General features: G+C 47.0%; 1 protein-coding gene across 4 annotated transcripts in view; it reads left to right on the top strand.

Moving 5' to 3' along the window:
* The window catches only part of AGPAT4 (1-acylglycerol-3-phosphate O-acyltransferase 4), a 1,136,585-nt gene that overhangs the window by 690,789 nt on the left and 419,620 nt on the right, over positions 1–26,176 (top strand). For all 4 annotated transcript variants that reach the window (XM_069607695.1, XM_069607692.1, XM_069607694.1 and 1 more), the window contains one exon: positions 18,484–18,653. In XM_069607695.1, coding sequence (XP_069463796.1) covers positions 18,484–18,653 — 170 coding nt within the window. The remainder of the gene's footprint in view (positions 1–18,483; positions 18,654–26,176) is intronic.

Genomic DNA, 26,176 nt, shown 5'->3' on the forward strand with positions numbered 1-26,176 from the left:
AGTCTCTGCCATTGATTGGTGCCTACACCTATCTTCAACTTTGCTTGAACTACAGACACCAGGTTGTCTTTTTCTATCCAGGAATGGATCTGGTTAAGTAAGTTACTGATGATCTTCATCTGGGCATCAATCTGGGAGATCGATCTGTAATTGTCTGAGCACTCACAGTCCCCCTCTTTAAAAATAGGGACAATCTCTGCTTCCTTTTACAAGGCAGAGATCTTACCTCTGTCAATGTCCAAAATGAACACCTGCACCAGCAGAGGGTCCCACAGTGCATGGTAAAATATTTAGAGATCCACAGGTATGGACTCAGAGACAGCAGCTATTTCAGCTTTCTGATGTATCCGCCTCTTGAGAAAGAGCAAGGTAATAAAAGCTACAACTGAGTCACCATGTATCTTTTTAGACACTCACTCCATACCCTCTATTTATGTAAGTGTCTGATAGAACTGATGCAAATGGGCTCCCAGTTCTCTGCATAGATTGTTATTGTTATTGTTATTTTGCATTTATATAGCGCCTTATATACCATTGGTATGGTCTGAAGGCGCTGGTAGGTTGAACGCCCTTGGGAACCGAAGTTCGGGTCAGTGGAGAGGTTAGAGAGAGTCCAAAGGTGCGTGTGCGCACCAGGTATGTGTGCAGCTGGTGCGGTATTCATGTGGTAGCTGCTTCTTAGCGGTAGGTGTGGTGGTTGAGGAGTATATGTTCGGTCTGGCCGGAGTTATCCAGACCGAGTGTGGCGGCGTTAGGCCTGAGGAGAAACGCCTGGCTGGGGGTGTGAAACCAGCCATGTTTACTTAGAGTGAGGGGGGGGTCAGCGGCAGATGTTGATATGAGAACAGTTATACCGAATGGTGTCATAGTATCTCTGTGTTCTAGTTGAATGGTGGTGTAAGGAGAGAGTAAGCGTGGGGTGTGATATGAAGTATGCTCTTTCAAAAGTTCCTTGCATTCCAAAGCAAAATATGCACGTCATGCAATTCTGAGCAGTCAGGTCTGTTTTATGTGTTTTGTTTCTCATCCGCTCTATGCACTGTTCATCCACTCAACGTGCTCATCCGTACAGCATACTCATCCGTTTAGCATACTCATGCGCTCTATATATCCATCCAGTCCATAGACTCATTTGTTCCGTGCGTTCATACGCTCCACAGACTCATCTGCCACTCATCAGCTCCACACTCATCCGCTCCACATACTCGTCTGCGTACACTCGTCCGCTCTATGTACTCGTCCGCTCTATGTACTCATCCGTTCCGTGTACACTCGTTCGCTCCACACACTCGTTCGCTCCACATACTCGTTCGCTCTCCACACACTCGTTCGCTCTCCACCCACTCGTTCGCACTCCACCTACTCGTTCACTCTTCACGCACTCGTTCGCTCTCCACACATTTGTTCGCTCTCCACACACTCGTTCGCTCTCCACACACTCAGCCGCTCTCCACACACTCGGCCGCTCTCCACACTCTCAGCCGCTCTCCACACTCTCAGCCGCTCTCCTCACTCAGCCGCTCTCCGCACTCAGCCGCTCTCCGCATTCAGCCGCTCTCAGCCGTTCCCTACCATCAGCAGCTCACCACACTCAGCCGCTCCCCACGCTCAGTCGCTCCCCATGCTCAGTCGCTCCCCACGCTCCTCCGCTCTCTACGCTCCTCCGCTCTCCACGCTTTTCTGCTCTCCACGGTCCTCTGCTCTGCACGCTCTCCACGCTCCTCCCCTCTCTACACTCAACCGCTCTCTACTCTCATGTGCTCTCCACATTCATCCGTCTTCCACATTCATTTGCTCTTCATATTCGTCCGCTCTTTACACTCAACCGACCTCCACACTTATCCGCCCTCCACATTCATCCGCCAGCAGCGTTCATCCTCCACGCTCATCCTCACTCATCTATACTCATTCGGTCTCCCACTCGGCCCTCTCACCCTCCGCACTCATCCGCCCTCCTCATTCATCCGCTCTCGACACTCATCCGCTCTCCATACTCATCCGCTTTCTACACTCATCCGCTTTCTACACTCATCTGCTTTCTACACTCATCCGCTCTTTACACTCATCCGTTCTCTACGCTCATCCGCTCTCTACACTCATCCGCTCTCTACACTCATCCGTTCTCCATACTCTGTCGCTCCCATGCTTCTCCGCTCTCCAAGCGCCTCCGCTCTCCATGCTCCTTCACTCTCAACGCTCCTTCACGCTCTTCCGTTCAGCCGCTCCTCTCCTCTTCCGCTCTCCACGTTCCTTCGCTCTCTACACACAACCGCTCTCCACACTCAACCGATCTCCACACTCAACCGCTCTCTACATTCAACTGCTCTCCACACTCTTCCGTCCTCTACAATCATTTGTTCTTCATATTCATCCGCTCTCCATGCTCAACCGTCCTCCACACTCATCCGCCAGCAGCAATCATCTTTCACACTCATCCACACTCATCCTTACTCGTTCGCTCACCCCACTCATCCGCTCACGCCCTCCACACTCATCCGCTCTCTACACTCATCCGCTCTGCACGCTCATCCGCTCTCCACGCTCATCTGCTCTCCACGCTCATCCGCTCTCTACGCTCATCCGCTCTCCACGCTCTCTACATTCCCAGTGATTTATTTCTATTATCCACTTCACTGTTTAGATCTACTTTACTCGTTTTAGTTCTGTTTGTCATTGTAGGTTGAGGAAGATAGCCCCTTGTGGCCCAGACTACCAAAACTCCTATCTCCCACAGTGATAGCCACGCTCAGATCGCCCCAGACCCACTCGCTGCTGGCACTATTTTTCTTTCAGTGAATCCCCAGTGATGCTTGTTAAGTTTTCTTACAGCTTAGAATTCTGAGTCATGTCTTTAAGCCCTCCTAACACCAATTTAAAGGCAGCTTTTTTCTTCATTGCACTCATCATCAAACAGTGTATAACCATTGGAAAGATCTTTCAGATGGAAGGAGTTTTTGGTCATTGGGACAGAGACCTGGGGTGGCTGGTATCTGAGTTGCGTTGCAGATAACATGTTGGCGCATGAAGGAGAGGAGCAGACAGGGACATGATTTGCTTACAGCACAAAGAAAAAAACAACAAAAACATGTCCCAATACTTTCTAAAATCAGAGAGGCTGAACAGGTTTGTGCGTGGGAGATTTGGGCTCTGTTGGAGAGGGTGGGGAGGAAGGTTGCCCTCACATATATATTGGCCAGAGGTGGACTGTAATTGTTTTTCAAAGTGGCCCCATCTTCTACAATGCAAGCTAATGTAGTAGGCAAGATGAACCCCTCTAAGTAGAGTGTAGGGGTTTACCACCCCCATACAATTTGGAGAAATGGCTTTAATTAGGGAATTGCCCATGCATAGGGATTCACATGTTGTTAAACATAACACAAATCTGACATAAAACATGTGTTAGGTGCGAAGAATAACAAAATGGGTGCTTTATAACAAATTCTTTGATTTGTTGTGTGGAATAGAGGATCATAGGAGGAGAAAAACTAGGATGCCCAGACCAAAGGGGGCCATTATGCAGAAGCCCACCAGGATATATCAAGGGTTCATTGTAGGCCAGTCCATCACTGATGTTGCCAGTGTTTAGTGGTACAGGTCTTTTTATAAGGACATTTGGCCTCATTACATGTTTGCCGGTCCAGCAACAATGGTACCAGTAAGCTTGCCGGTACTGTTGTTACAGGACCGGCAAACTATGAGTTCTGCTCGCGGGTGCATTTCAGCCCGCCAGGTCTGACCTGGCGGGCGGACCGGCACCCGCAAGCAGACCATGTCAGATGCGCCGGCACCATTCACGCAAGGTGCCGGTGCATCCGGCCTCCCCGTTCCCATTGAGCCTTATGGGGCTCTAGTGAGCTGGGGGCCGATTCTGAGCACATGATAAAAAGAGTGTGGAAGTACGCCATTCTCCCTGCCAGTTTCCAGCACCACCTTTAAGAAGTGGGTGGAAGTATTAAAGGGGAGGAGATGTCATGCATTCCAGCAGCAAAAGCTGCTAACGTCTCTGTGGGGGAAACATGTGCTCCAGTGTGATTTCAAGCATTTCTTAAAAGACTGCCACTTTTTTAATTTAAGAACGTTTCTTAAAACTTTTATTAAACTAGAAACGTGCTGCAGTCTAAGAAATGCTATTTTTAGTCAGGGGAAAAGTGTGCAGTAGAGTTAAAGACACCTCACATGTGCCATATTTTAACTCCTTTTTTTAAAGTTCTAAGCCAGTTCTGCTGGGAGAAGAATCCCCTCCATGTGGCTGCCCTGCATTCCTGATGGTTGCTGGGGCTGTTGCCAAGCCATCAATCAGGCACATGCAAAAGCTGAGGCTTTCATGTCCCTGCACCACATTCTTTCTTTATGAATATCGTGTTACTTCTCTCTTGCTCCAGGATGGGACCAAACTATAAGACAAACTCATTTCGGCATGGTTATCTTTAGGTAAAGTAAATACCGTAGATGTTCATTTGAACCCTATGTGTCTAGATTTTGCTCTGCTGTCCCCATTTCATGTAACCAGCTTACTACCGACACAACCAAGGTATTTTTACTTCTTCAGTTAATAATGCTGATTTTGATTGTTGAGCACCAGGCAAAGAGACTGCTGGTCGAAGCAGCGTTCCTCTCTCGTAAATACATTCCGGAACATGTTGGCGCATGTAAGGAGAGGAGCAGACAGGGACGTGATTTGCTTACAGCACAAAGAAAAAAACTACAAAAACATGTACCAATACTTTCTAAAATCAAAGTATTTCATAGAGTTTATGTATTTCGTTATTTATTTATTGTATTTGTTGGTAGCGACCAGACCCGGAGGTATCACAGCGATCTAGAAAGTGACCTCTCTGATGTGTCACTGCTGCATAGATTCTTCAGGACGCCTCCTCAAAGCTTTAGGGTGTCCAGATAGATGCAGCTTATGGATCGATATTTCCAGGGTAAATTTAAAGCTCATTATTGTGCATGAAAAATCATTGTTGGATATTGTCGCTGCTATTGCAGAGATACAGTCAGAAGATCAAACCTTAGCCAATAAGATGGCTTGGCGAGTTAAGGGCGCACCTCAGAAGTCTGTATACAACTGGCAATTACAGGTTCAAATCCTAGCAGGTCTGGCTCATCCCTTTGAGCTCCTTGAATACAGTACAAGTATTGTGCAACATTTTATTGAAGGTGGAACCTGATCTTGGACGCTACATAAAAATTCAATAGTATTATTAAATAACTTCTATTTTCACTCTTTTGATTAATTACATTTCATACACTTTGTAAATGCACCACACTTTCCAAAAGTTTACAAGATGTTGCACAGATGGAAACATTATGTAGAAGTTCACACTTCGCATGAGTGTAGCTTTGTGGTGTTGTTGCTTTTTGCCAAGTATTCTGAGCTAAGGCCCACTGAATAATTTACTGTCTGGTCTTGAATCGGTTATCCTTCATTGCTTAAGTCTATCACACTCTGTCAGGCAAGAAAGGCAAAGCTGAATTGCTTCATGCTAGGCTGAATAGAATTGACATTGTTTTTTTTTCTGATGGCTGAAAATGTCACCTGCAAGTTCTGCAGCAGAGAAGCAGCTGCACCTAGCCTGTACAAGCCCATAAGCAATGCCATGGTATTTGCAGTGAACAGCCCTTTAAGTAAAGCCCATTTTCATCTTATTAAAATGGGAGAGAACTTTCTCTCTGCAGCCACTGATATTGACTTTGGAAGCTTAGCCAAATGTTTTTTAAACCCTCAGACTAAAATCATGTAGTGTATGTTTCTTTCTCACAAAGAGGGCATGCAATAGGTCGGATGCTGGTGCAAACCACTGCATCTTTATTGCGAGTACAACGACCTCTAAGTTGTATGTTCACCCATACACAAGTAGCAGTCAGAGTTCGTTTCAGATGAATGGACTCTTATACTCTTTGACGCTTACCTATAGATCTGTAAAGATTTCAACCAGCTCTGAACATTATTTTGTGTCTTCGTGTATTATGGCCGTAAAGAATGTGGGAGCTGAGGTTTTCACTGTTCCCCAAATGTGTGCGAGTTGTACTCCACCTTTGGTCAGCTGATATTTTACCCTTCGTAGCATCCTTTTATTATATTTGTTTTAAACTAGTAGCAGCTGGAGTTGATTGTGAACATTCCTTCACGATAATCAAACGATACAGGGGGCCTCATTCCGAGTCCGGCGCTAATGGAAAAACGATGGCGGTAAAGTAATTCCGCCATCCTTTTCCGCCGTGGACTATTCCGACCCTTCACACCGTAATTACCGCCGCCGTAAAGTACGACGGCGTAAATAGCGGACCAGTGTCGCGCGCCCGACACACCACGTCGGAAATAACGCCAAGGCGTAAACCAGTGCTGATCCCAAGTAAAGCGGACACGGTAAAAACGGCCTCCACAAGGGCGCAAAGTACCTTAACGCCATGGCGTAATTACCGCCATCGCAGAGAAGGTGTTAACAACCCTGAACAGTGCCAGAAAGAGGAACAGGTGCACCCAATCAGCACAGGTGGAGTCCATAGAGTCAGGCACAGCACAAAAGGAGCACACCCACAAACCACACCCCCCTCCCACACCAAGATGATACCAATTCTTGCAGCATTCATGGAGCTGGAGGCCCTGCTTGCAAGGCAGCAACGACGACAACATCAACAACAGCAACCACAGCACCCACCACAGAGGATACACAGGAGGAGAAGGAGGCAGAGACAGGCCCAGCATGCCCTACCGGTGCAGCCACCATTACCACGCCGTCAACCCCCAATTCCACGCATCAGACCCACCCCCTTCAACCTCACACCAGAGCAGATACACACCCTGTACCGGCTTAACCGGGACACGATAACCACCATAGTGGCCCTGATACATAACGACATAGTGAGCCTAATAGAAATCAGCACTGCCATCCCCCCTCTACTAAAGGTAGTGTCTGTGCTCCACTTCCTTGCCACAGGGACCTACCAGCATACAGTGGGGCACATGCATGGCATTTCACAGCCCATATTTTCCCGGATACTCAACCAAGTGCTCGATGCCCTCCTCAAGCACAGAAGGGACTACATATGCCTCCCCCGGACTCCCCAGGAGACATATGATACCAAAGCTGCTTTCCATGCACTTGCAGGCATGCCAAATTGCATAGGTGCCATCGACTGCACCCACGTAGAATTGGTGGTTCCCCATGCCATGGAGGTGCCGTATCGCAACCGCAAGCAATATCACTCCATCAACGTCCAGATGGTGTCTAATGCCAGTAAAGCCATCACACAATGCAATGCCCGATACCCCGGATCAACTCATGACTCCTTGGTCCTGCGCAACTCTACACTACCACGCTACATGGAGCGACATGCTGAACGACGTACCTGGCTGCTTGGTGAGTAACCGGAATGGGCCATGGCAGTCCATTGGGGCTGTGAGTAGGCTGTCAGCATACTCCACCCGGGTGGTAAAGGGTGGGGTAGAGAGATGCATAAGGGTGGGACAGTCAACGCCATTGTACGATGTAATGGGGTGACTGTATCCTGGGACATGTGTGCGTGGCCAGTGAACACCTGCTGCAATGTCAGATTAGCCCAATTCTCCACCATGATTGCACGAACACTTACCTTCATTCCACTCTCATGCAGGTGATGCTGGCTACCCATTAAAGCCATGGCTCATGACCCCGGTCCGCAACCCACAAAACAGGCACCAGGAGGACTACAATAGATCTCATACCCGTACACGGGTGGTGATAGAGCAGACCTTCGGCCTTTTGAAGGCACGATTTCGTTGCCTCAGCCGGTCAGGTGGGGCCCTCATCTACAGCCACGAGAAGGTATCCAAGATCACCATGGCATGTGCAATGCTGCACAACATGTGCATCCATCGGAACGTGCCACTGCCCCCTGACGTGGGTCTGCTACCACCAGAGGAGGAGGAGGAGGAGGAGGAGGAGGAAGGAATGGCAGGACAGCATCACGGGGCCGATGCACAGGAGGGACGTCACGTGCGACAAGCATTGATTGACCAATATTTCTGAGTCACAAGTCAGCTGAGGGGGTGAGGATGACAGGACATTGGGCACTGGGTGTGGGGATACATGTACTACATGCACTGTGAGACATTAAAAGACACATGCACAATGATCAATGTCCACTCTGTTTTCCAGGATACACCAAACTGTGTATTGTATAATCATGTGAAAACGTGTACAAATAATCCTCCACCTTCACCCCCCTCCCCCCCAACTCCCACGCACACCCTCCCCCCTTCCCCCCCAACTCCCACGCACACCCTCACCCCCCTCACCCTCCCCCCACAACAGCCCCACAATGGTCCCATCAATACTACATAGGCCACATGTGTGTGGCTTCATAGTCAATGGGCACGCCCCGAGCATGAGGAATCATTTACGCATTGTGCGTTGTGACCTGCGGACCGGGCTGGTCTGCGTGGAGGAGCACTGGGAGGGTGGTTCCTCCTGCTGGGGCTGAGGTCTGGGGGTAGCTGCCTCCAGGGCATCAGCAATCCTGCCGAGCACCTCACAGAGCCGGTTTGTTGATGTAGTGATGACCTCGCCCAGAGCCTGCAGGTCATTGTGATGCACCAACCCTGATTCCCGGTTGTCCCGGAGAAACTCCTCAATCATGGCCGTTTGGTTCTGGGAGTGCACAGCTTCTGCGGCCGATGTGGGGGATGTGGTTGGCAGGCTCGGTATTGGGCCTGCAGGCCTCTCAGGTGTTTCGCCAGGGGAAGTGGGCTGATGTGAGACAGGTGTTACCCCTTCGCCTGTGAGACCTGGCCCATCACTCGACCCGGAGTCGCTGTGTGCAACCTGGCTGTATGATGGTGACTCAGGGCTGCAGACGTTGGTCTCCTCCACGTTGACCACGGAATGGGATGTGGGGCTGTCTGGCACACTAAGGAGGCACATGGCAGCATTCTCCCCTGACATGCTGGATTCCTCAGGGTGCAGCGTGGGGCATGTTTCCGGCGGAACTGCAGCCATGTCCAGGTGCGCGGGTGGGGGTTGTCTACCCTCCATGGGGGTTGCTGGAGCAGGTGGTGTAGTATGGGCCTTATGTCTGCCAGCAGGTATGCGCTGTACCCTGCCCCTGTCCCGGGAGGTACTTGGCCGGGAGCCTTCCTGCTCCTCACTTTCATGACCGCTACCTGTGGGGGGCAAGAGAGAGACAGCACGATCAATGATCTGGGGGTCATCATGACTTCAAGCCTATGGTAACACATTGGGAGAGCAGCGTCTTGGTGATATTTTGGTTGGTGAGAGAACTTGGCTTGGATGGTAGAAGCATACTGTTGGCGGGGTCAATCATGTTGGCGGAGTACTGTGGTGAGTGACATTGACCAGCTTTCTGTGTGGAATGGCCAATATGGGTGTCAGCCTTGCACCTGACATCATCCTGGGTCCCACTTGTTACGACATGGTTGCGGGGGGCGGGGGGCTACGAAGCAAACATGATGTGACTCTTTGGCCGGCCCTTTGCGGTGAATTAAATTAGGGATGCATGTACTGTTTGGACTCATGACACTCACCTGCATCAGCGGATGAGGGGTCACCGCAATCCATTTCGCCCACACCTTCGATGGCTTCTGTGCCCATCATCTCCGCACATGTTTCCTCCCAGGGCATCATTTTAATGGGTGAGCCTGGGCCTCCTCCTGTCTCCAGGGCCTGCTGACGGTTTGCTGACATGATGGCCCGCACCCTGAGACGGAGGTCATCCCAGCGTTTGCGGCAATGCGTTGTGCTGCGGGGGGGTGTTCCCAACGGCGCTCACCCTCTGTGCGACCAACTCCCATATCTCCTTCTTTCTGAGGATGGTGGGCCTACGCATGTCGCTGCAGAATACGATATCTGCATGTTCATGCAGAGTGTCGACCAGGACCTGTAACTCATCCTGGGTGAATTTTTCTTTTCGGATGCGCGCAGCGCCCTTTTTTCAGAACTTTAGGCATGATGATCTTCTCTGTTGTATATTTGGTCGATCTGAGTCCTGTATGGAGTCCTGTATGTCCTGTATGGAGAGGATTGCAATGGATTGTGATTTTAAATATGGCCGCCGTGATGCTTCCCGTTCCTGTGCGATGACGTTATTTCCGTTTCCGGTATTTAACGGTGGCCGTAATTTACGGTTAGCATAAATTACGGTCTCCGCTAATTACGGATTTCATCGAAGGCGATGGTGTTAAATGCGTCTAGGTTTATGGCGGTAAGGGGTTTGACGGGACCTTTTGCGCTATGCCGCAAGGGAGTTTACCGCCATGGCGGAATACTCGTGCACGCGAAGTCGGAATATGGTGGAAATAGCGCCTTCCAACCACATCGTACAAGGTATTTACGCCATGGCGGTAATTACTGTTACTTACCGCCGGACTCGGAATGAGGCCCAGGGTCCTTTAAAATACATGATCAGATGATCAGGGAACTTCTTAAGCGCATTTTGAACTAACTTCTATTATCAGCTAGATGGTTCACCATTTTGTTCTGTTCCTGGAATTCTCAGACCTGACTTGAGCATGCCAGTTGAGATTTTAGATTGACCTTGAATACATTTTGAAATGTTTTTTATCATAGCGCTGAACGAATGGCCTGTTTTTTCTGTCCCAATACCTACTTGCGCTGCTGATTGCAGGCTCGAGTGGGTTATTGGTACTGTTCTGTTGAGATATATATATATATATATATATATATATATATATATATATATATATATATATATATATATATATATATATATGTGTGTGTGTGTGTGTAATGGTGAACCACGGGTGGTGATTTTAAAACCAATGCAAAGGATTCCGCTTGCCCTTCCCCTGTTCTTTGATTGTGTCACTTATGCAGGCCAATGTTAATGTTTCCTGGCATGGTAACCTGGAGTCATTCCATTTCGCGAGTCCCTTTTCTATGTTTTCTTTAATGTTGTCCTCTCCTGTGGCGTGACATATTCTGTTTTTCTATGTCTTCTAGTGGTTTTCCTTTGAATACTTGGATGAGTTGCTGTATTTCAAGGTTTTGAATGCCTTCCTGTGAATCTGTGTTTTTCTAGTTTATTGTAGTGCCACCTTGTGGCTTTGTGCCATAGGTGGTACTTGCTGATTTGAGAGGTTCTCTCTGTTTCTGTCATTGGGTTTTCTGTTCAGCACTTGGATGTATTGTTGTAGTACGCGTAGTTACTGTGTTCCTGTGATTCTGATGTTTTCTCTTTATTTGAGGGGTCTTGTGGCTTTGTGCCAAGTGTGGTAGTTGTCGATGTGAAGTTCTTTCTATGGTTTAATTCCCTTCTTTCCTTTTCTTTCAAGTTCCTTTGGTTGGGTCTTTTGTGTATATGTAATCGCATCACAGTGGTGTTAGCCTTCGTGTGATGGCGAGTGGATTTTGTCAACCTTCCTTGTTGTTTCCTCAGTGGTTGTTTGGTTTATTTATTGGGTATTTGTAATCTGCCTATAAAGCAAATGGTGTTTGTTGCAAGGCGCAACAAGACAAAAGGGGGCGGTGAAGAATAACAAAAATGGTCCTACTAGGCCTTATGTTATTCGGCTTGTGCACGTGCAGTAACAACTGCAAGGCAGTGGGGAGGTGGGGGGAAGTGCAGGTCAGAGCGGTATGCGCTAATGCTAAGGAGGTAGAGGGAGTGCAGGTCAGAGTGGAGATCGTGCAAGTGCTTGGGTTGGGTGGAGGAGGGGGGAATAGGGCCCCTGGGCTAGGCGAGGCCAGGTGGACAAATGCCAGGGGAATGCTGAGAGTGCAGGGAATGAAACTTCATATGCTAAGTGCGAGGACGTGGCTGGATGGGCACAATATGGGTGCAAGCCCCGGTAGGACAAGTGCAGGGGGGTGGTCAGGGGAGACCGAGGTGCTGGAGTAGATTGGCCGAGGAGGGCCTAGTCCCAGTATGAATCAGAAGGAGCCAGGCAGCCAGTCCAAATACAGCAAAGGGGAACATTAGCTGCGGAGGCGGACAGGGAAGGAAGAAGAGAAAAGGATGGTCTTGAGAAGTTTCCAGAACTTGAGGAGATCCGGCTCAAGCCTGAGAGATGCAGGGAGGCCATTCCTCTGCTTGGTTTGCGGGTTATTTTATATTGTGGCAGTTTCTTTGTATTGTCTGTTGTTAGTGTAGTTGAATTGTGAGTGGGACTGGGTTAAGGGGTGGGTGGTTTTCAACTGTGGCTATAGGGTGCCAAGAAGATCATTACTACCTGTACCGGGTAGGGGGAGGGTGAGGACCTAGTGGGGCAGGGCAGGTCCAAGGGCAGCGAACAGCAGAGTTACTATCCCAGAGCTCAGCGTGGAGCAGGACACGGCCCAGTCTCTATCCCAGTTTGTTTAAAATAGGCTGTAGAGTGCAGTACAGCTCGACGCTGTGGCTATGTATGGATTGTAGCACACATCGGCAGAGTGGTGAACTATAGCGCATAGCACAGTTCAACCCAGGCTGACTATGGAGCTCAGCACCTTTCAACACAATATCTAACTATAGGGGGTAGCACAGCTCATCAAAATGGCAAACTATAGGGTGCAGCACAGTTCAACACGGCAGCTAGTTACAGGGTGCAGCACAGTTCAACACTAGCTAACTATGGGGCAAAACAAATTGGCTAACTATAGGGCGCAGCACAGTTCAACACAGTGGTTAACTATATGGTGCAGCACAGTTCAAAACAGTAGTTAGCGATAGAGTGCAGCACAGTTCAACACAAGATAACTATGGGTGAAACAAATTGGCTAACTATAGGGCGCAGCACAGTTCAACACAGTGGCTAACTATATGGTGCAGCACAGTTCAAAACAGTAGTTAGCGATAGAGTGCAGCACAGTTCAACACAAGATAACTATGGGTGAAACGCATTGGCTAACCAATGGGATGCACCACACTTCAACTCAGTGGCTAACAAAAGGGCGCAGCACCGTTCAACACAAGCTAAATATGGGGCGAAATACAATGGCTAACTATAGGGTGCAGCACAGTTCAACTCAGTGGCTAACTATCGGGCGCAGCACAGTTCAACTCAAGCTAACTATGGGGCGAAACACAATGGTGCAGCACAGTTCAACAGAGTGGCTAACTCTAGGGCGCAGCACAGTTCCACACAAGCTAATTATGGGGCGAAACACAATGGCTAACTATAGGGTGCAGCACAGTTCAACACAGTGTCTAACTACTGCAGCAGAGTTTGTCACAGTGGCTAACTATAGTTCACAACACAGTTCAACACAGTGGTTAGCTATAGGGTGCAGCACAGTTCAACAGTAACTAAGTATGGGGCGAAGCACCGTGGCTAAGGCGCAGCACAGTTCAAAACAGTGGCTAACTATAGGGTGCAGCACAGTTCAACACAGTGGCTAACTATAGAGTGCAGCACAGTTTAACACAGTGGCCAACTACAGGGCGCAGCACAGTTCAACACAGTGGCTACCTATAGGGTGCAGGACAGTTCAACGCAGTGGCCAACTATAGGGCACCACACAGCCCAACACACGCTAACTATGGGGCGAAACACAATGGCGCAGCACAGTTCAACACATTGCCTAGCTCTAGGGCGCAGCACAGTTCAACACAAGCTAATTATGGGGCGAAACACAATGGCTAACTATAGGGTGCAGCACAGTTCAACACAGTGTCTAACTATATGGTGCAGCAGAGTTTGTCACAGTGGCTAACTATAGTTCACAACACAGTTCAATACAGTGGTTAGCTTTATGGTGCAGCACAGTTCACCACTAACTAAGTATAGGGCGAAGCACCGTGGCTAAGGCGCAGCACAGTTCAAAACAGTGGTCAACTATAGGGCGCAGCACAGTTCAACACAGTGGTCAACTATAGGGCGCAGCACAGTTCAACACAGTGGCTACCTATAGGGTGCAGGGCAGTTCAAAGCAGTGGCCAACTATAGGGCAACACACAGTCCAACACACGCTAACTATAGGGCAAAACACATTGGCTAACTATAGAGCGCAGCACAGTTCAACACAGTGTCCCACTGTAGGGCGCAGTTCAACACAGTGGCCAACAATAGGGCGCAGCACAGTTCATCACAGTGGCCAACTATAAGGCACAGCACAGTTCAACACAGTGGCTACCTATAGGGTGCAGGACAGTTCAACACAGTGGCTAACTATAGGGTGCAGGACAGTTCAACACAGTGGCCAACTATAGGGCACAACAAAGTCCAACACACGCTAACTATGGTGCAAAGCACAGTGGCTAATTATAGAGCGCAGCACAGTTCAACACAGTGGCGAACTATAGGGCGCAGCACAGTTCAACACAGTGGCTAACTATAGGGTGCAGGACAGTTCAATGCAGTGGCCAATTATAGGGCACAACACAGTCCAACACACTCTAACTACGGGACAAAATATAATGGCTATCTATAGGGTGAAGCACAGTTCAACACAGTGGCTAATTATATGGTGCAGCACAGTTCACCACAGTGGCTAGCTGTAGGGCACAGCACAGTTCAACACAAGCTAATTATCGGTTGAAACATAATGGCTAACTATAGCAGCACAGTTTAACACAAGCTAATTAAGTTGCGAAACACAAATGATAACTGCAGGGCGCAGCACAGTTCAACACAGTGGCTAATTATAAGACGCAGCACAGTTCAACACTATCTAACTATGGGGCGATGCACAGTGGCTAACTATAGGGCACAGCATAGTACAACACCAACTAACTATGGGGCACAGTTCATAATAGTAGTGTATAAAAGAGTGGAATGGTTTTCTGGAGCACAGTAATGGCTATGCTCCCCTCCTGTACCACCTTACCTGGTTGTCGCAGTATGCATGTCTCTATCTATGTATATAAAGTGCGAACAAATGCCCGAGGGCAGCAACGCGCTAAAAACAGAGAAGGCGGCAAGCAACCAGAAGAGAGCCATTTAGAACAAATTAGTTTTCAGATCCCTGTGAAACCGAGCAATGTCAGAAGTCTTCCGTAGCGGCCCAGGGAGAGCGTTCCACAGGGAAGAGGCCAGAAAAGAGAAAGAGTGTCCCGCCCAGGCGGGCTCTTTGATAACAGGGAATTTCTAGCAGCTTTTGGGAGGCAGAGAAGACGGTCCTCGTTTGTTGATGTCGGGACACCTTTTCCTGCAAGTATTCTGCCCCAGCCTTGTGCATGGCCGCATGAGTCATGCACAAAACCTTAAATTGGATCTGGGAATTCACTTGGAACCAGTGAAGCTGAGATAGCATAGACTTGGTTGAATAAAGACGCTGGATTTGAAAAGCAGGTTGGCCCAAGTATATCCTGTTGCAGTGGTCAAGCAACCCCATAAGAAGCCGTGACTACTTGTCTTCTATAGTCCGGGGGGAGAAAGGGGATAATTTTCCGGATAGTTCTCAGTTTAACAAACCCAGCGGAACCCACTGTGTAAATCCAAACCTCTCTGGAGCCTGAGGGCAGTAACTTCACGCCAAGGCTCTTGACTGAGCTTCACAGAGACTGACATGGCCCCAAAGAGACTGGCCAGAGTTCCGGCCTCCAGTTGGAGTTCGGGCTAGGGGAGGCAATCAGAAGAACTTGGTTTTCTCCCAGTTCAATTTAAGCCCATTTTCAGTCATCCACTTCCCTATTTCTAAAAAGACATGTTTTCAGTTTACCTAGCGGTTCCCACATTGATGAGTCATAATTAAACACCAACTGCATGTCATCGGAGTAGGTATAGAAATGCACCCCTTGAAGAGAAAAAAGATCAATCAGGGGGCGAAGATATAGATTAAAAAGTAGTAGGATGACTTTGCAAGCATCCACTGTCGAACAGGGGCAAACAGGATTGGGAACTGCCCCCAGGGAACTGCCCTCTGCCATAGGCCCTCTGCCGGCTTCTCAGGGCAAGGCTGCCCTAGGAGTGTTGCAGAAGAGATGTTCCGGGTCATGAGGGAAGGCCTTGTGGGCCAATCAGTGCTCAATGGACGGAAGGTGTGGGAAGCGCTGAAAAAACGAATTTAAACAAACAAAAACGAAAATGGCATTGCTCTGCTCAGCAGAGCACCTTACCCACTGAGCTAGAAGCTAAGTGGCTGTGGGGCTTAGCCTGCGGGCCTAGCCCCTCGTTGCTGACCAATCAGTGCTCGGGGAGGGGAGGCGGGAGGATGTAGGGAACAGGAAGCGGGCACAGACAGGAGCTGTGAAGGCACTATGGCATGGGAAGCGCTGCAAAAACGAATTTCGAATCAAGGAATGTGAAGAATGTCACAATAGTGTAGATAGCCTCCCATGGTTGTTCCACAGGTACATAATGTGCCTTGGAAAGTGGTGGCAGTAGATTTGCTAGAGCCGTTAAATATCCATGGTGCTAAAGATTGCTTTATAGTGGTTGTTACTGATCTTTTGTCCAAGTGGACTGAGGTTGGCGTCATTAAGGAGGTTACGTCTGGGAATCTTATTAAGTTTTTGGAGAACATATTTTGGAGGGAGGGGTTTCCATCTCAATTGTTGAGTGATAATGGACCCCATTTTATGTCAAAGGAATTTCCGAAATGGCTCAGGTTAAGGGGAGTGACTCACAAAGGAACTGCGCTGTATCACTCCCAGGGTAATAGATGTGTAGAAAGGTTCAATTGCACCATCATGGATGGTGTGCGGTTGTCGGTGACGTGTAATAGAGATTGGTAGAGAGATTTGATTGAAAGAGTGTTTCAGTACAGAATGACTCGCCATCCTACCACGGGGCTCACCCTATTTAAGATGGTCGCAAGCCCAACACCCCGTTAACGCCTGGTTGGTTGGATCATTCCAGGATGGTTGTCACTGACATGAGGGGTGTTGGGTAGAGGATCAGGGAGAGTGATAGTGTTGCCATGTTGACGAACAATGTGAGAAATGCATGTAGGAATAGTGGTTTTGCTGCTGGTGATCAAGTTAAAATAAAACTTCCCATTAAGGGGAGTAAATGTGATTTCAAATATTTAGGATTCAAGAGAATCGAGAGTGACTATGGTTCTTATATATTTATGGTTTGCATTCCTTCAGCTTTGTACTGCATTCTTTCCTTTCTCACTGTCTGACATTTTATTTTCTTATTCAATTTGAAGGAAAGGAGGTGTGTTATATATTGTAGTCATGATTGCAGTCATGACTTCCTCTCTACATTATACAACATCACAAGCCTGGTTTCATCTGGAATGCTAGTCCTCAAACCTGAGAACTACCATGGGGGTTCTGGAACAGAAATGGTCGGAGTTGGAGATGAGGACTTGAAGGGAGAAAACATGACTGCAGTTGGCGGTGTAACCACCTAAATGAATAAAGATTCAATCTACCTAGAGATGGTGTTACTTCATTTCAGTGGGTATTAGGGGTAACATGATATGATTCTTCCTGAAAGGACAAGGGCTGTGGAAAACTGTTCGGAATAAGATAAGAACATAAAAAACTATGTTAAATTCTGATTTACCAGCAACCGTAGCGGTTTGGCTCTTGGGGTGGGCATCCCTCTCTTGAATGTTCCAACAATATGAAAAAGGAATCATTAGCATGAACATTTTCTCCACCATGAAGACTTTGATGTTGACATGGAAAGTGACGCATGGACCCTCTATCACAAATTGATCAACCAAGTTGCCACAGCTGTCTCGCGTGGCGAAGGCTGGTTTTACCAAACGACTTCTTTCACATGTGGTGGAAACCTTTTGGTCATTATATGATTGCTTAATTTAACACTTTTAACACAATGGCTTTAGTAAATCTTCTATCGTCTATCGTCATAATAAAAACCAGACCATCCATCCTTCCAACGGTCAGTAGGTTAAAAGCATGTGCCATGTTCACAGACCTGGCAATGGAAACTAAAGCAACCCCTTATTGATAAAACATCAGTCTCGCGGATCGCTCAGATGACAACATATTTTTTTTATTACCACTCTTAAACTAAGGAAACGTAGGCTAGGTGGCCACAATTATGTAGTCATGGAATCCAAAGTTTGCAATAATTTACCCCAAACTGTAAGGAAGAATAACAATCAATCATATACCAGCATTTAGGAACCCTTTGGAAATGTTTCTATATGCATCTTTTAAATTCATCTTGTTTATATTACGATTATATGCTCTCAGTCCTGCATTAGCTTGACTTCATTGAAGCAGCACGTGTCCTTCTACGGTTCCATGATGGCTTTTGTGAAAGTATGTGCTTTATGAATCCCTCTACAAAATACATTGTTTCCATCTAAAAAGGTGTCCGTTTTCTTTGACTTTATAGCTCCCATTCTTTGTTTTGGAGTACGCTTACATTTTGATACAGTTTATATTACAATTTTGAAGGCACTAATCCTTTACTGAAGTTCTTGCACCACGCTTAAATTAAACCTACGTCACAGCATGATATGGAGTTACTTAGGTTTGAACCTGCAATGCATATTGGACGTTTCAATGTACTCTTTACTTGATGTGATAGATAATGGAATGCATTGATCTTTAATAAAAGTTTGCAATAAAAAATGAAGTGGAGTTTTAACAAAAAGGTCTTATGTTCCTTTGCAGAATTGGTGATGCTGCTGGAATGGTGGTCAGGCACTGACTGCACTCTCTACACTGATATGAACTGTTTTAGTATTTACGGAGAAGAGAGTGCCATAGTCGTTCTAAACCACAACTTTGAAATAGACTTCCTCTGCGGTTGGAACTTGTGTGAAAAATTTGGAATGCTTGGGGTGAGTTTTAAGAGATTAGCACTGTATGCACTGTAAGCTTTCTATATATCCTTATGTGTAGTTGGCTTTTGGTAGTTATTGGTGAGTAATATGTACTCAAACAGGGCTCGTTCGCCCATCAAATAGTAAAATGCAGTTGTGTTTCAGAATGACAAAAACAAATGTTGGGATTTTGCCATTTAATAGATCCATGAAATTGGGCCAATATGTTCTCTCTCTATTGTACGTGTTTTTAGTCATTTTTAATGCCAACATGTTTGTTACACAATTGCAGACTCCTGCCAAGTCTCCTGAAACTTGCAGGAGTTTTCAGCAAAAAGCACCCGTTTTCCGCACTCCTGTAATTAAGCAGAATTCTCATGCAAAAAAGTCCCACTTCCTCCATACTTGTGCAGGTTCCCATTCACAGGGACAGGACCGGAGCAATTTGATTCACAGTACAAAATTCCCTCAATTTGATTGGGTGTGAATACGCGCATGTGTACGCCTCTCTTGGAACCGCCTCCAGCCTCGCCCCCAACAGCTCTCTCGCCTCTGCTAGGTAAAGCTGTATTTGTCGCCATTCACTTACTTAAAGTATTTTGGCCCGGGCCATCAGTGGGGCCGCTACTGGTGCTGCAAAACTTTGTCTGTGTGCACACTTACTGTCCATTTTCAGCTCTGGGAGAAGACCTTCTCGTTGGCACAGCTGCAATATCTCCAAAAGTTCCTGGAAGTGAAGAAGTGGGAAGAGGTGTGTGTTCTTTCTTGCTTCATGGCACCCTGGCCCAGAAACTACTTGCCATGATCTTCTGTATCCCAAGTGATTCTTTGCCTTCGAGCAGATTTTCCGTGGTTCCTCACTCATGGGCTAAGTCCAGGCAGAAACCTGAGGTTCATACGTCCAAAGGGGTCACGGCAGAGGTCCGTGCTAAAGGGGCCAAGTCAACTGGCTCCTCCAAGGTGGTCAGGGCTGACAAGTGTTTTGGCAAGGCTGAGGTTTCCCACAAGGCACATAGGAGGGGCTAAATCTCCCAGATGTTCTAAGGGTGGTCACCGCTGTGAAGAATGTCAGTGACTCTGAGGCCCCCAGCAAGGCGCATAAGCAAAAGCACATTAAGCTATCTCGCAAAATGGCAGAATACGAGAAAAGCCATGAAATGTTGGTCTTGGTCAAAGATCCACCTGTGCCGCTGGAGGTTCCCGATTCTTGGGGTCTTTCCACAGAGGCCTCCTCATCTTTAGGGTCTGACCCCTTTGCTCCCAGAGTTCAGTGGTTAGCCCTGTTAAGGCTGTCATTTCTTCCATCAATGGACCTCCCTGCTACATCTTTGCCACTAGTGTACACAGACTCCTAGCTGTCAGGGAGGAGAGGCCTGGTCTGGATCCTTGCTCGACAGCCCTTGTGGTCGAGGCCAAACAAGTCTCCTCAACGACCCGCTGAAGACCGGTTTCTGATGAAGCTCCATCTGACCATGAGATCCCTGGCCATGTGCAGCTATTTTTAGGATTTCCATGAGATGCTGCCAACTGAATTAGTGCCTCTGATGGTACCGCCGGCCTCTTTGGTGGCCACGCTTCTGACAAGCATCATTCCATTGATCGCACTGGGGCATAAGTACCATGCGCCCCCCACTTTTGGCTCTGGATACTCCTCCTCCATTCCAGTCTCCAATTCCACCATGAGGGGTTCCTCTACAAAGGGACTTCATGGTGTAGACCCTCTGTATTTGGACCACACCTTATTTGGGGTTGGTAGTGGTAATTTGGACCACACCTTATTTGGGGTTGGTAGTGAACTGGCATATAGACATGAGGTACAGGCCCTTGACTTTGGAGACTTTGTGCCTAGCCCAGGGACATCATTTGGGGGTCACCAGGGGTCGCAGTTGCGACCCCTGATGTCTCCCTTGTTAACCCCTGTGGTCTCATTTACTACCCCTAATAATGTGTTTTAAAAAAAGTTTTTTTTATTTTTATTTAAATGGTAGATTCTGGCCTGTTGCCAGCGCCACGTGACTCTTTATTTTTGGAGTGGCTTGCTTTATTATTGCTTTATTGTTCAGACCTCTTAAAAAAAACAGGAGGTTTCACAAGTGTAACACTTTGAGCAGTGGCTCTAAATAAGAAAGAATACGAATAACAACTAATGTGTCTTTCTAAAATTCTATACAATAATTGCTAGACTCATTAAAGGTTTATTTCAGGCACACTTCAGGGGGCGAGTCACTGGTTTAGTCTGTTCTTAAACACCTCAACTCAGCCTTTCATCCTTCTGATGTCGATAACTGAGTACCAACACAGGTTGGGTGATATTTTATGTATATTTGTTCTATATAAAGCGCTTAAGTGTAAGTGCAATATAATAACACATCAGTATCATTTGGCCATGGACGTCTGATTGCATTCACAGTAATTTGGTAATATGGGCCTATACACACTGATCTTAACGATACATATGGTGATCCATTTTTGTATGAAATGTTAACACATTATAGTCATATCGTAACCATATTTTTCGTAGAGTACGTAGGAACAATGCTATATGATGCCACTTCCTTTTTTGTGGTGAAAGGTCGTGTTCCATCGCTTCCTGTAATGTTACTTTGGGGTGGGGGTCAAAGGACATCACTTCCTTTGATGTCACCAGAAGTCAAAGATAACGTGATGTCATGTCCGCTACGCCTAGCATTTTGGTGAAATGACGTCCCTGGCCCGGCATCCCTTCCTCATCAGTGGTGGCAGCTGCCACTCTGAAATCTCGGTCTTCTGTGGGGTCCTTGTTGACTTCAGTGCTGGGAAAAGACAAGTGGACGCCTTCACTGGAAAATGTACCAACATTTGTCTCTTCAGCTCAGCGAGGCCAACATCACACCCTGCTGCCTGTAGCCAAACAGCACTTTTGGTCAGTTCCTTCCAGCAGACAAGCTGGAATCCTCTCACGCCAGTGTTTTGAAGGCCAAACAAGTCATCCAGGGCCTCCTTTAGGCGGTGGCTGATCTTCTAGTGCCATGATGTTGGGAGTTGACCTAAGGAGACAGGCAAACCTCTGGGCCATTAGATATATCTACAATGTCATGGACCTCCCCTTTGAGGGTACTTATCTTTTCCACTCTGTCATGGACGGAGAGCTACAAAACAAAAAAAACTAGCACTCAGAAAGCTAAATCGATAGAGGTTTTAAGGGTTTCTTGGAAAAGCAGACCATAAATGCTGACTGCTCCCCTTCCCAGCCCAGGAAGAAGCAACAGTGCTCTACCCCTGGGGGGGTTCTTCAAGTGCCTCCACAGACACAAAGCCTAACCAATGACAGGCCTGTTCGCCCTCATTCCACTCTGATTGGAGGCAGGATTTCTTTCCGCCACAGGAATGGAGGGGAATCTCCTCGAAACCGCAGCCAGGTGGGGGTACCCCTTTCCTCTTCCCCCTACTCTTCACTCCTGGCCTCCTCTACTCCAGCTCAGGACACTCCCCTTAGCTTCCAAGGTTTTATTCATTTTTTATTTTTTGATTTAATAAAACTCATAGGGAACCAATGAGGTTTTGGCACAAAAATGCTTACAAATCTTTTTAACACGATTTACAGAATGGAGGACCATCGTCCATAACAATGATTGAGAGAATGTTGATATAAGACCAGATGATGCAGGGGAGGAAGTAACATGAACCAAGGACGAAGACAGTAGAGAATGATATAGGAACCGGATAATGGAGAAAGTTGTAAGTTTCAGGATGAAGGGATGAGGGTTATGTTTCAATGGGGTTAACATTGAAAGGTATGGGAGGGAAGAGCAGGGAGATGTGGTGTAGAGGCTCTATTTCTTAGAATCGCTGCAAAAATGGTTGTGGATACAAAATATCGTGGCACAAATGCTGTGGTTTTCCCGCCACAATCATGTAAAGGATGCGGGGAACACCCCCGTAACACCCTGCTCCCCATAAATGGTATAATGGTGTACACCTTTACCTGGTCAAACCACAGCATTTTTGCCACAATTTTATTTACCAGCGACATTTCTGCCGCGATTTTATTACCTGATACCGGTGTAGAATGTTATTCAAGTGGTTCTTCAGAAAGAAGGAGAGCTGGGAGGTTGGATTTAAATAGAGATAGAGTGGAGGTAGTGCAGAGAGGGAGAGGAAGAGCATTCCAGTGTAAGGGACCGTGGAGAGGAAGAGAGAGTAAAAAAGAGGGAGCACAAAGGGCACAAGAGGTGTCAGGGAGTTGAGCCGAAGATGATCAAAGGGATCGAGTGGGGGAGTATGGAGTGAAATGAGCTGATAGGTAGGGTGGGACAAGCTTGTGTATAGTTTTGAAGATGATGATGATGAGTTTATAAATTGCCCTCTGACACATAGATAACCATCCTAACTGATGGCGAACTGGGGAGGTTGAGGTGAAGCAGGGAAGGTTAAAGAGTGTATGTGTCGTGAGGTGAAAAAGCATAGTTGGAAAGGCCATAGAGTTGAATGACAAAATAGTCAGATCGAGAGAGTACAAAAGAGGAGACTAGGTGCTTAGCAGTGTTGAAGGGAAGAAGATGTGTTATGTTTCCGATGTTGAGGAGATTAAGTCTGACTGCAGTGGCAGATTTGGAGATGAAGAGCGAGAAGTTGCGAGATGGGTCAAAGACAACACCAAGATTGCGAGCAGAGAAGGGAAGGTAGTCAGGAGAGAGGAATAGAAGAGGGGGAGAGGAAGAGATAGCCTGTTTTGGATGGGAGGTAGAGAACTTCAGTCTCAGTGGAGTTGAGTATGAGCAGGTGAGATGCCATCGAGCATTTGATGGCAGAGAGACATTTTTGACATGGTCCTGCAGCTGCTATACATCTGGGCAGTGGAGAAGGTTCCCCCATCCCAGAGGGGGACAGGATTCTTCTTCAGGCTTTTTGCAGTGCTGAAGAACACCCCTGTGAGCCAGTGCACCACCGTGGAGTTGTCCTCCGTCAACACCTTGGACCTTGCCCTGGAAAGGTTCTCGGTGATCACTCCAGCACAGATCCCATCTGCCCTATGTCAAGGAAATTGACTCTGCTTGATGGAGCTAAAGGACACCTACTTAAACATCCCTATTCGGGAGCCACATCAGTGGTTTCTGAGCTTCCCTGGGGAGGCTACAATTCCAGTACAGGGAGCTGCTCTTCGATTGAATGATGAGCCCATCATCACACTGCTATTTTCCACTGCTCCCGCACCAACACTTTGTTTGTGATAATGAAAAATGCTTTGTTTTGTGGCTGGCCCATGGCCGCTGCAAGAAGGTCAAAAGAGACAGACCTACCTCAAACACAACTTCAAAGGTCCCTTCTGACTTTCAACCAGGCCATGTGGTGTATGCCATAATCCCGTTCAGGCTTGATGACTGTTCCAGGAGATTTACTGAGTGCCTACAGTGTATCTCCTTATCTTTTTGCCAGCATCATTGAACAGCTCGTAGCAATCTTGCACATTATACCTTCTGGTCACCTGTTGAAGCACCACCATTTTGGCTTCAAGTTTGATGCACTACACACACATATAACAACCTCATTGCAGCCTTCTTGATGCCTGGTGTCAGGGTGGGCTGCAGCATGGGGTAGAGGTTCAGACCCCCTCAAGGCCACCCCCACAACTTCCTTAGTGAGAAGCCTTGCTAGTGGTGTTAACTATCACTGGGACCAGGTGGGAGGGGTGGCAGGTTCAGTTGCAGGCATAGGGGATTTTGCAATAAACGTGCAGCAGCAACTTATGAGTTATTAGCACCTTGAGGGGCTGCACTACAGGAGGCCATGCCAGGATTTGTTTGTTTGCCTTGGTCAATGTGTTATGCACCACAGCCATGAAAACACAAATGACCAAAGTGATGGGGGCCATTCACATCATTAAGTGAGGTAGCACACTTGCTCAAGCAAGCTGCCCACAACAATCTAGCTAGCTCTTGTGTTGCTGTTTTTAACTCCACTGTTCATCTTGCTTTCATTTCCAACCTCTCAGTTACAAGGTAGCTTTTTTTAAAACCTATCATGTAGATTTCTATAATTTAAAGTATGTTTATTTTGTGTAGGGATATAACTAGTCCCCATCATGCATAATAAAACAGGTAACTGATCAAACTATAAATGGCAGGTGATGTTGCCTTTGACATGCAGTTGGTGCATAAACACATGAGGACCCTGACAAATTCAGTTCAAAGTATATATTCTGCGGCAGTAACTACTTCCGTGGTAGTAAGAACAATGTAATTCTGAAGGGGAGAGTGTAGAAAAGCAAAAGGTTATTTAATGCAAAGTTTTGAGTTAAACATGACCACTATCATTTCTGTGGGCAGTCTTCCATTCCATAATTATTTAGAATGTCTTTGCCATTACAGAAGGGGAAACGACATTAGTCTTGGTTCTGCCACCAAACACCACAGTTCAATATCAATTGCTAGGCCATGTCCACTACGGACAGGAACAAAAATCATTGCAGGTATTTATAGGAGTTGTGGTCTAGACGCTTGGGCAGGGTTGGTCACATTAGTGGCAGGGCCAAGGCTCATTTGCAAACACTGGTATAAAAGGCTGACCAAAGCAATGCCAGTGGTAATGATTGATTCGAAGGATTACATCCATCAGACTGGGGGCCTTACAAATGACATTCAAAGTATATATTCTGCTGCATTAATTACTTCAGTGTAAGTGAACAAATAAGGGTGGTGGTAAAAGTGTAATTATGGAGAGCAGAGTAAAGTAACAAAGTGGTTTCATGCAAGGCTTTTAATTAGGCTATTCAGTGTTTGATTGCATTGGAACACAGATTGGATGGAGATAGGATGTTAGGAGGGACACATTTGGTCATTCACCCACTGATTGCCATTGCTTATGGAATTCCCACAGACTACCTGCCTCTCCCTGCTGAAACATACCATTATCATCATATGTTTATTTCGGAATACAAAAGAATTTCATAAAACAAGTACAAAATAGCACATACAAAGTACAAATGTACGGGTTAAAATGGATGACTATTGGAAACAAGATAAATAGGAGGAGTAGACAGCATATATAGCAATGAATCCATTTCAGCCCAATATAATATGATCGGCTCTTCAAAGCGTGACGTAGATAAGATGACAAGGCCCAGCCATTTACCAGAGTTTTAGCCTTTAATAAATAAGATAATGCAAGACGACATGGTAAAAAACCTTCCCCTCGTAAAATCAGAAATAGCGTTCTCTGTTTAATATGCAAATAAGGGGGGCAGAAAAAAGAAAATGAATTAAATCTTCTGCTTGTGCAGTAAACATAATTTCTGATGTTTGTTAATCTGCTTAGAATCACATGCTGTGCATATGGTCCGACATCCAGTGGTAACCGCAGAGTATTGCATCTTGTCTTTCGAGAATCGAAAGGGGACGTCGACATGGGCGTGCCTGTAACACTATCCCTACGTGACGTGTAGTGTACCCAAGATCCCTCACACGTCGAGGTCCCTCAGATTGTTTTTTTCCGCCCAGCATACTGGTCGCATCATGCAGAGCTCGTCGAAGACATTGCTTATTGTCCACTCAACCTTTGATCGA

The sequence above is a fragment of the Ambystoma mexicanum genome, chromosome 4q, assembly GCF_040938575.1.
Source record: "Ambystoma mexicanum isolate Mex_15411 chromosome 4q, UKY_AmexF1_1, whole genome shotgun sequence".
In the NCBI taxonomy this organism is placed as follows: Eukaryota; Metazoa; Chordata; class Amphibia; order Caudata; family Ambystomatidae; genus Ambystoma; species Ambystoma mexicanum.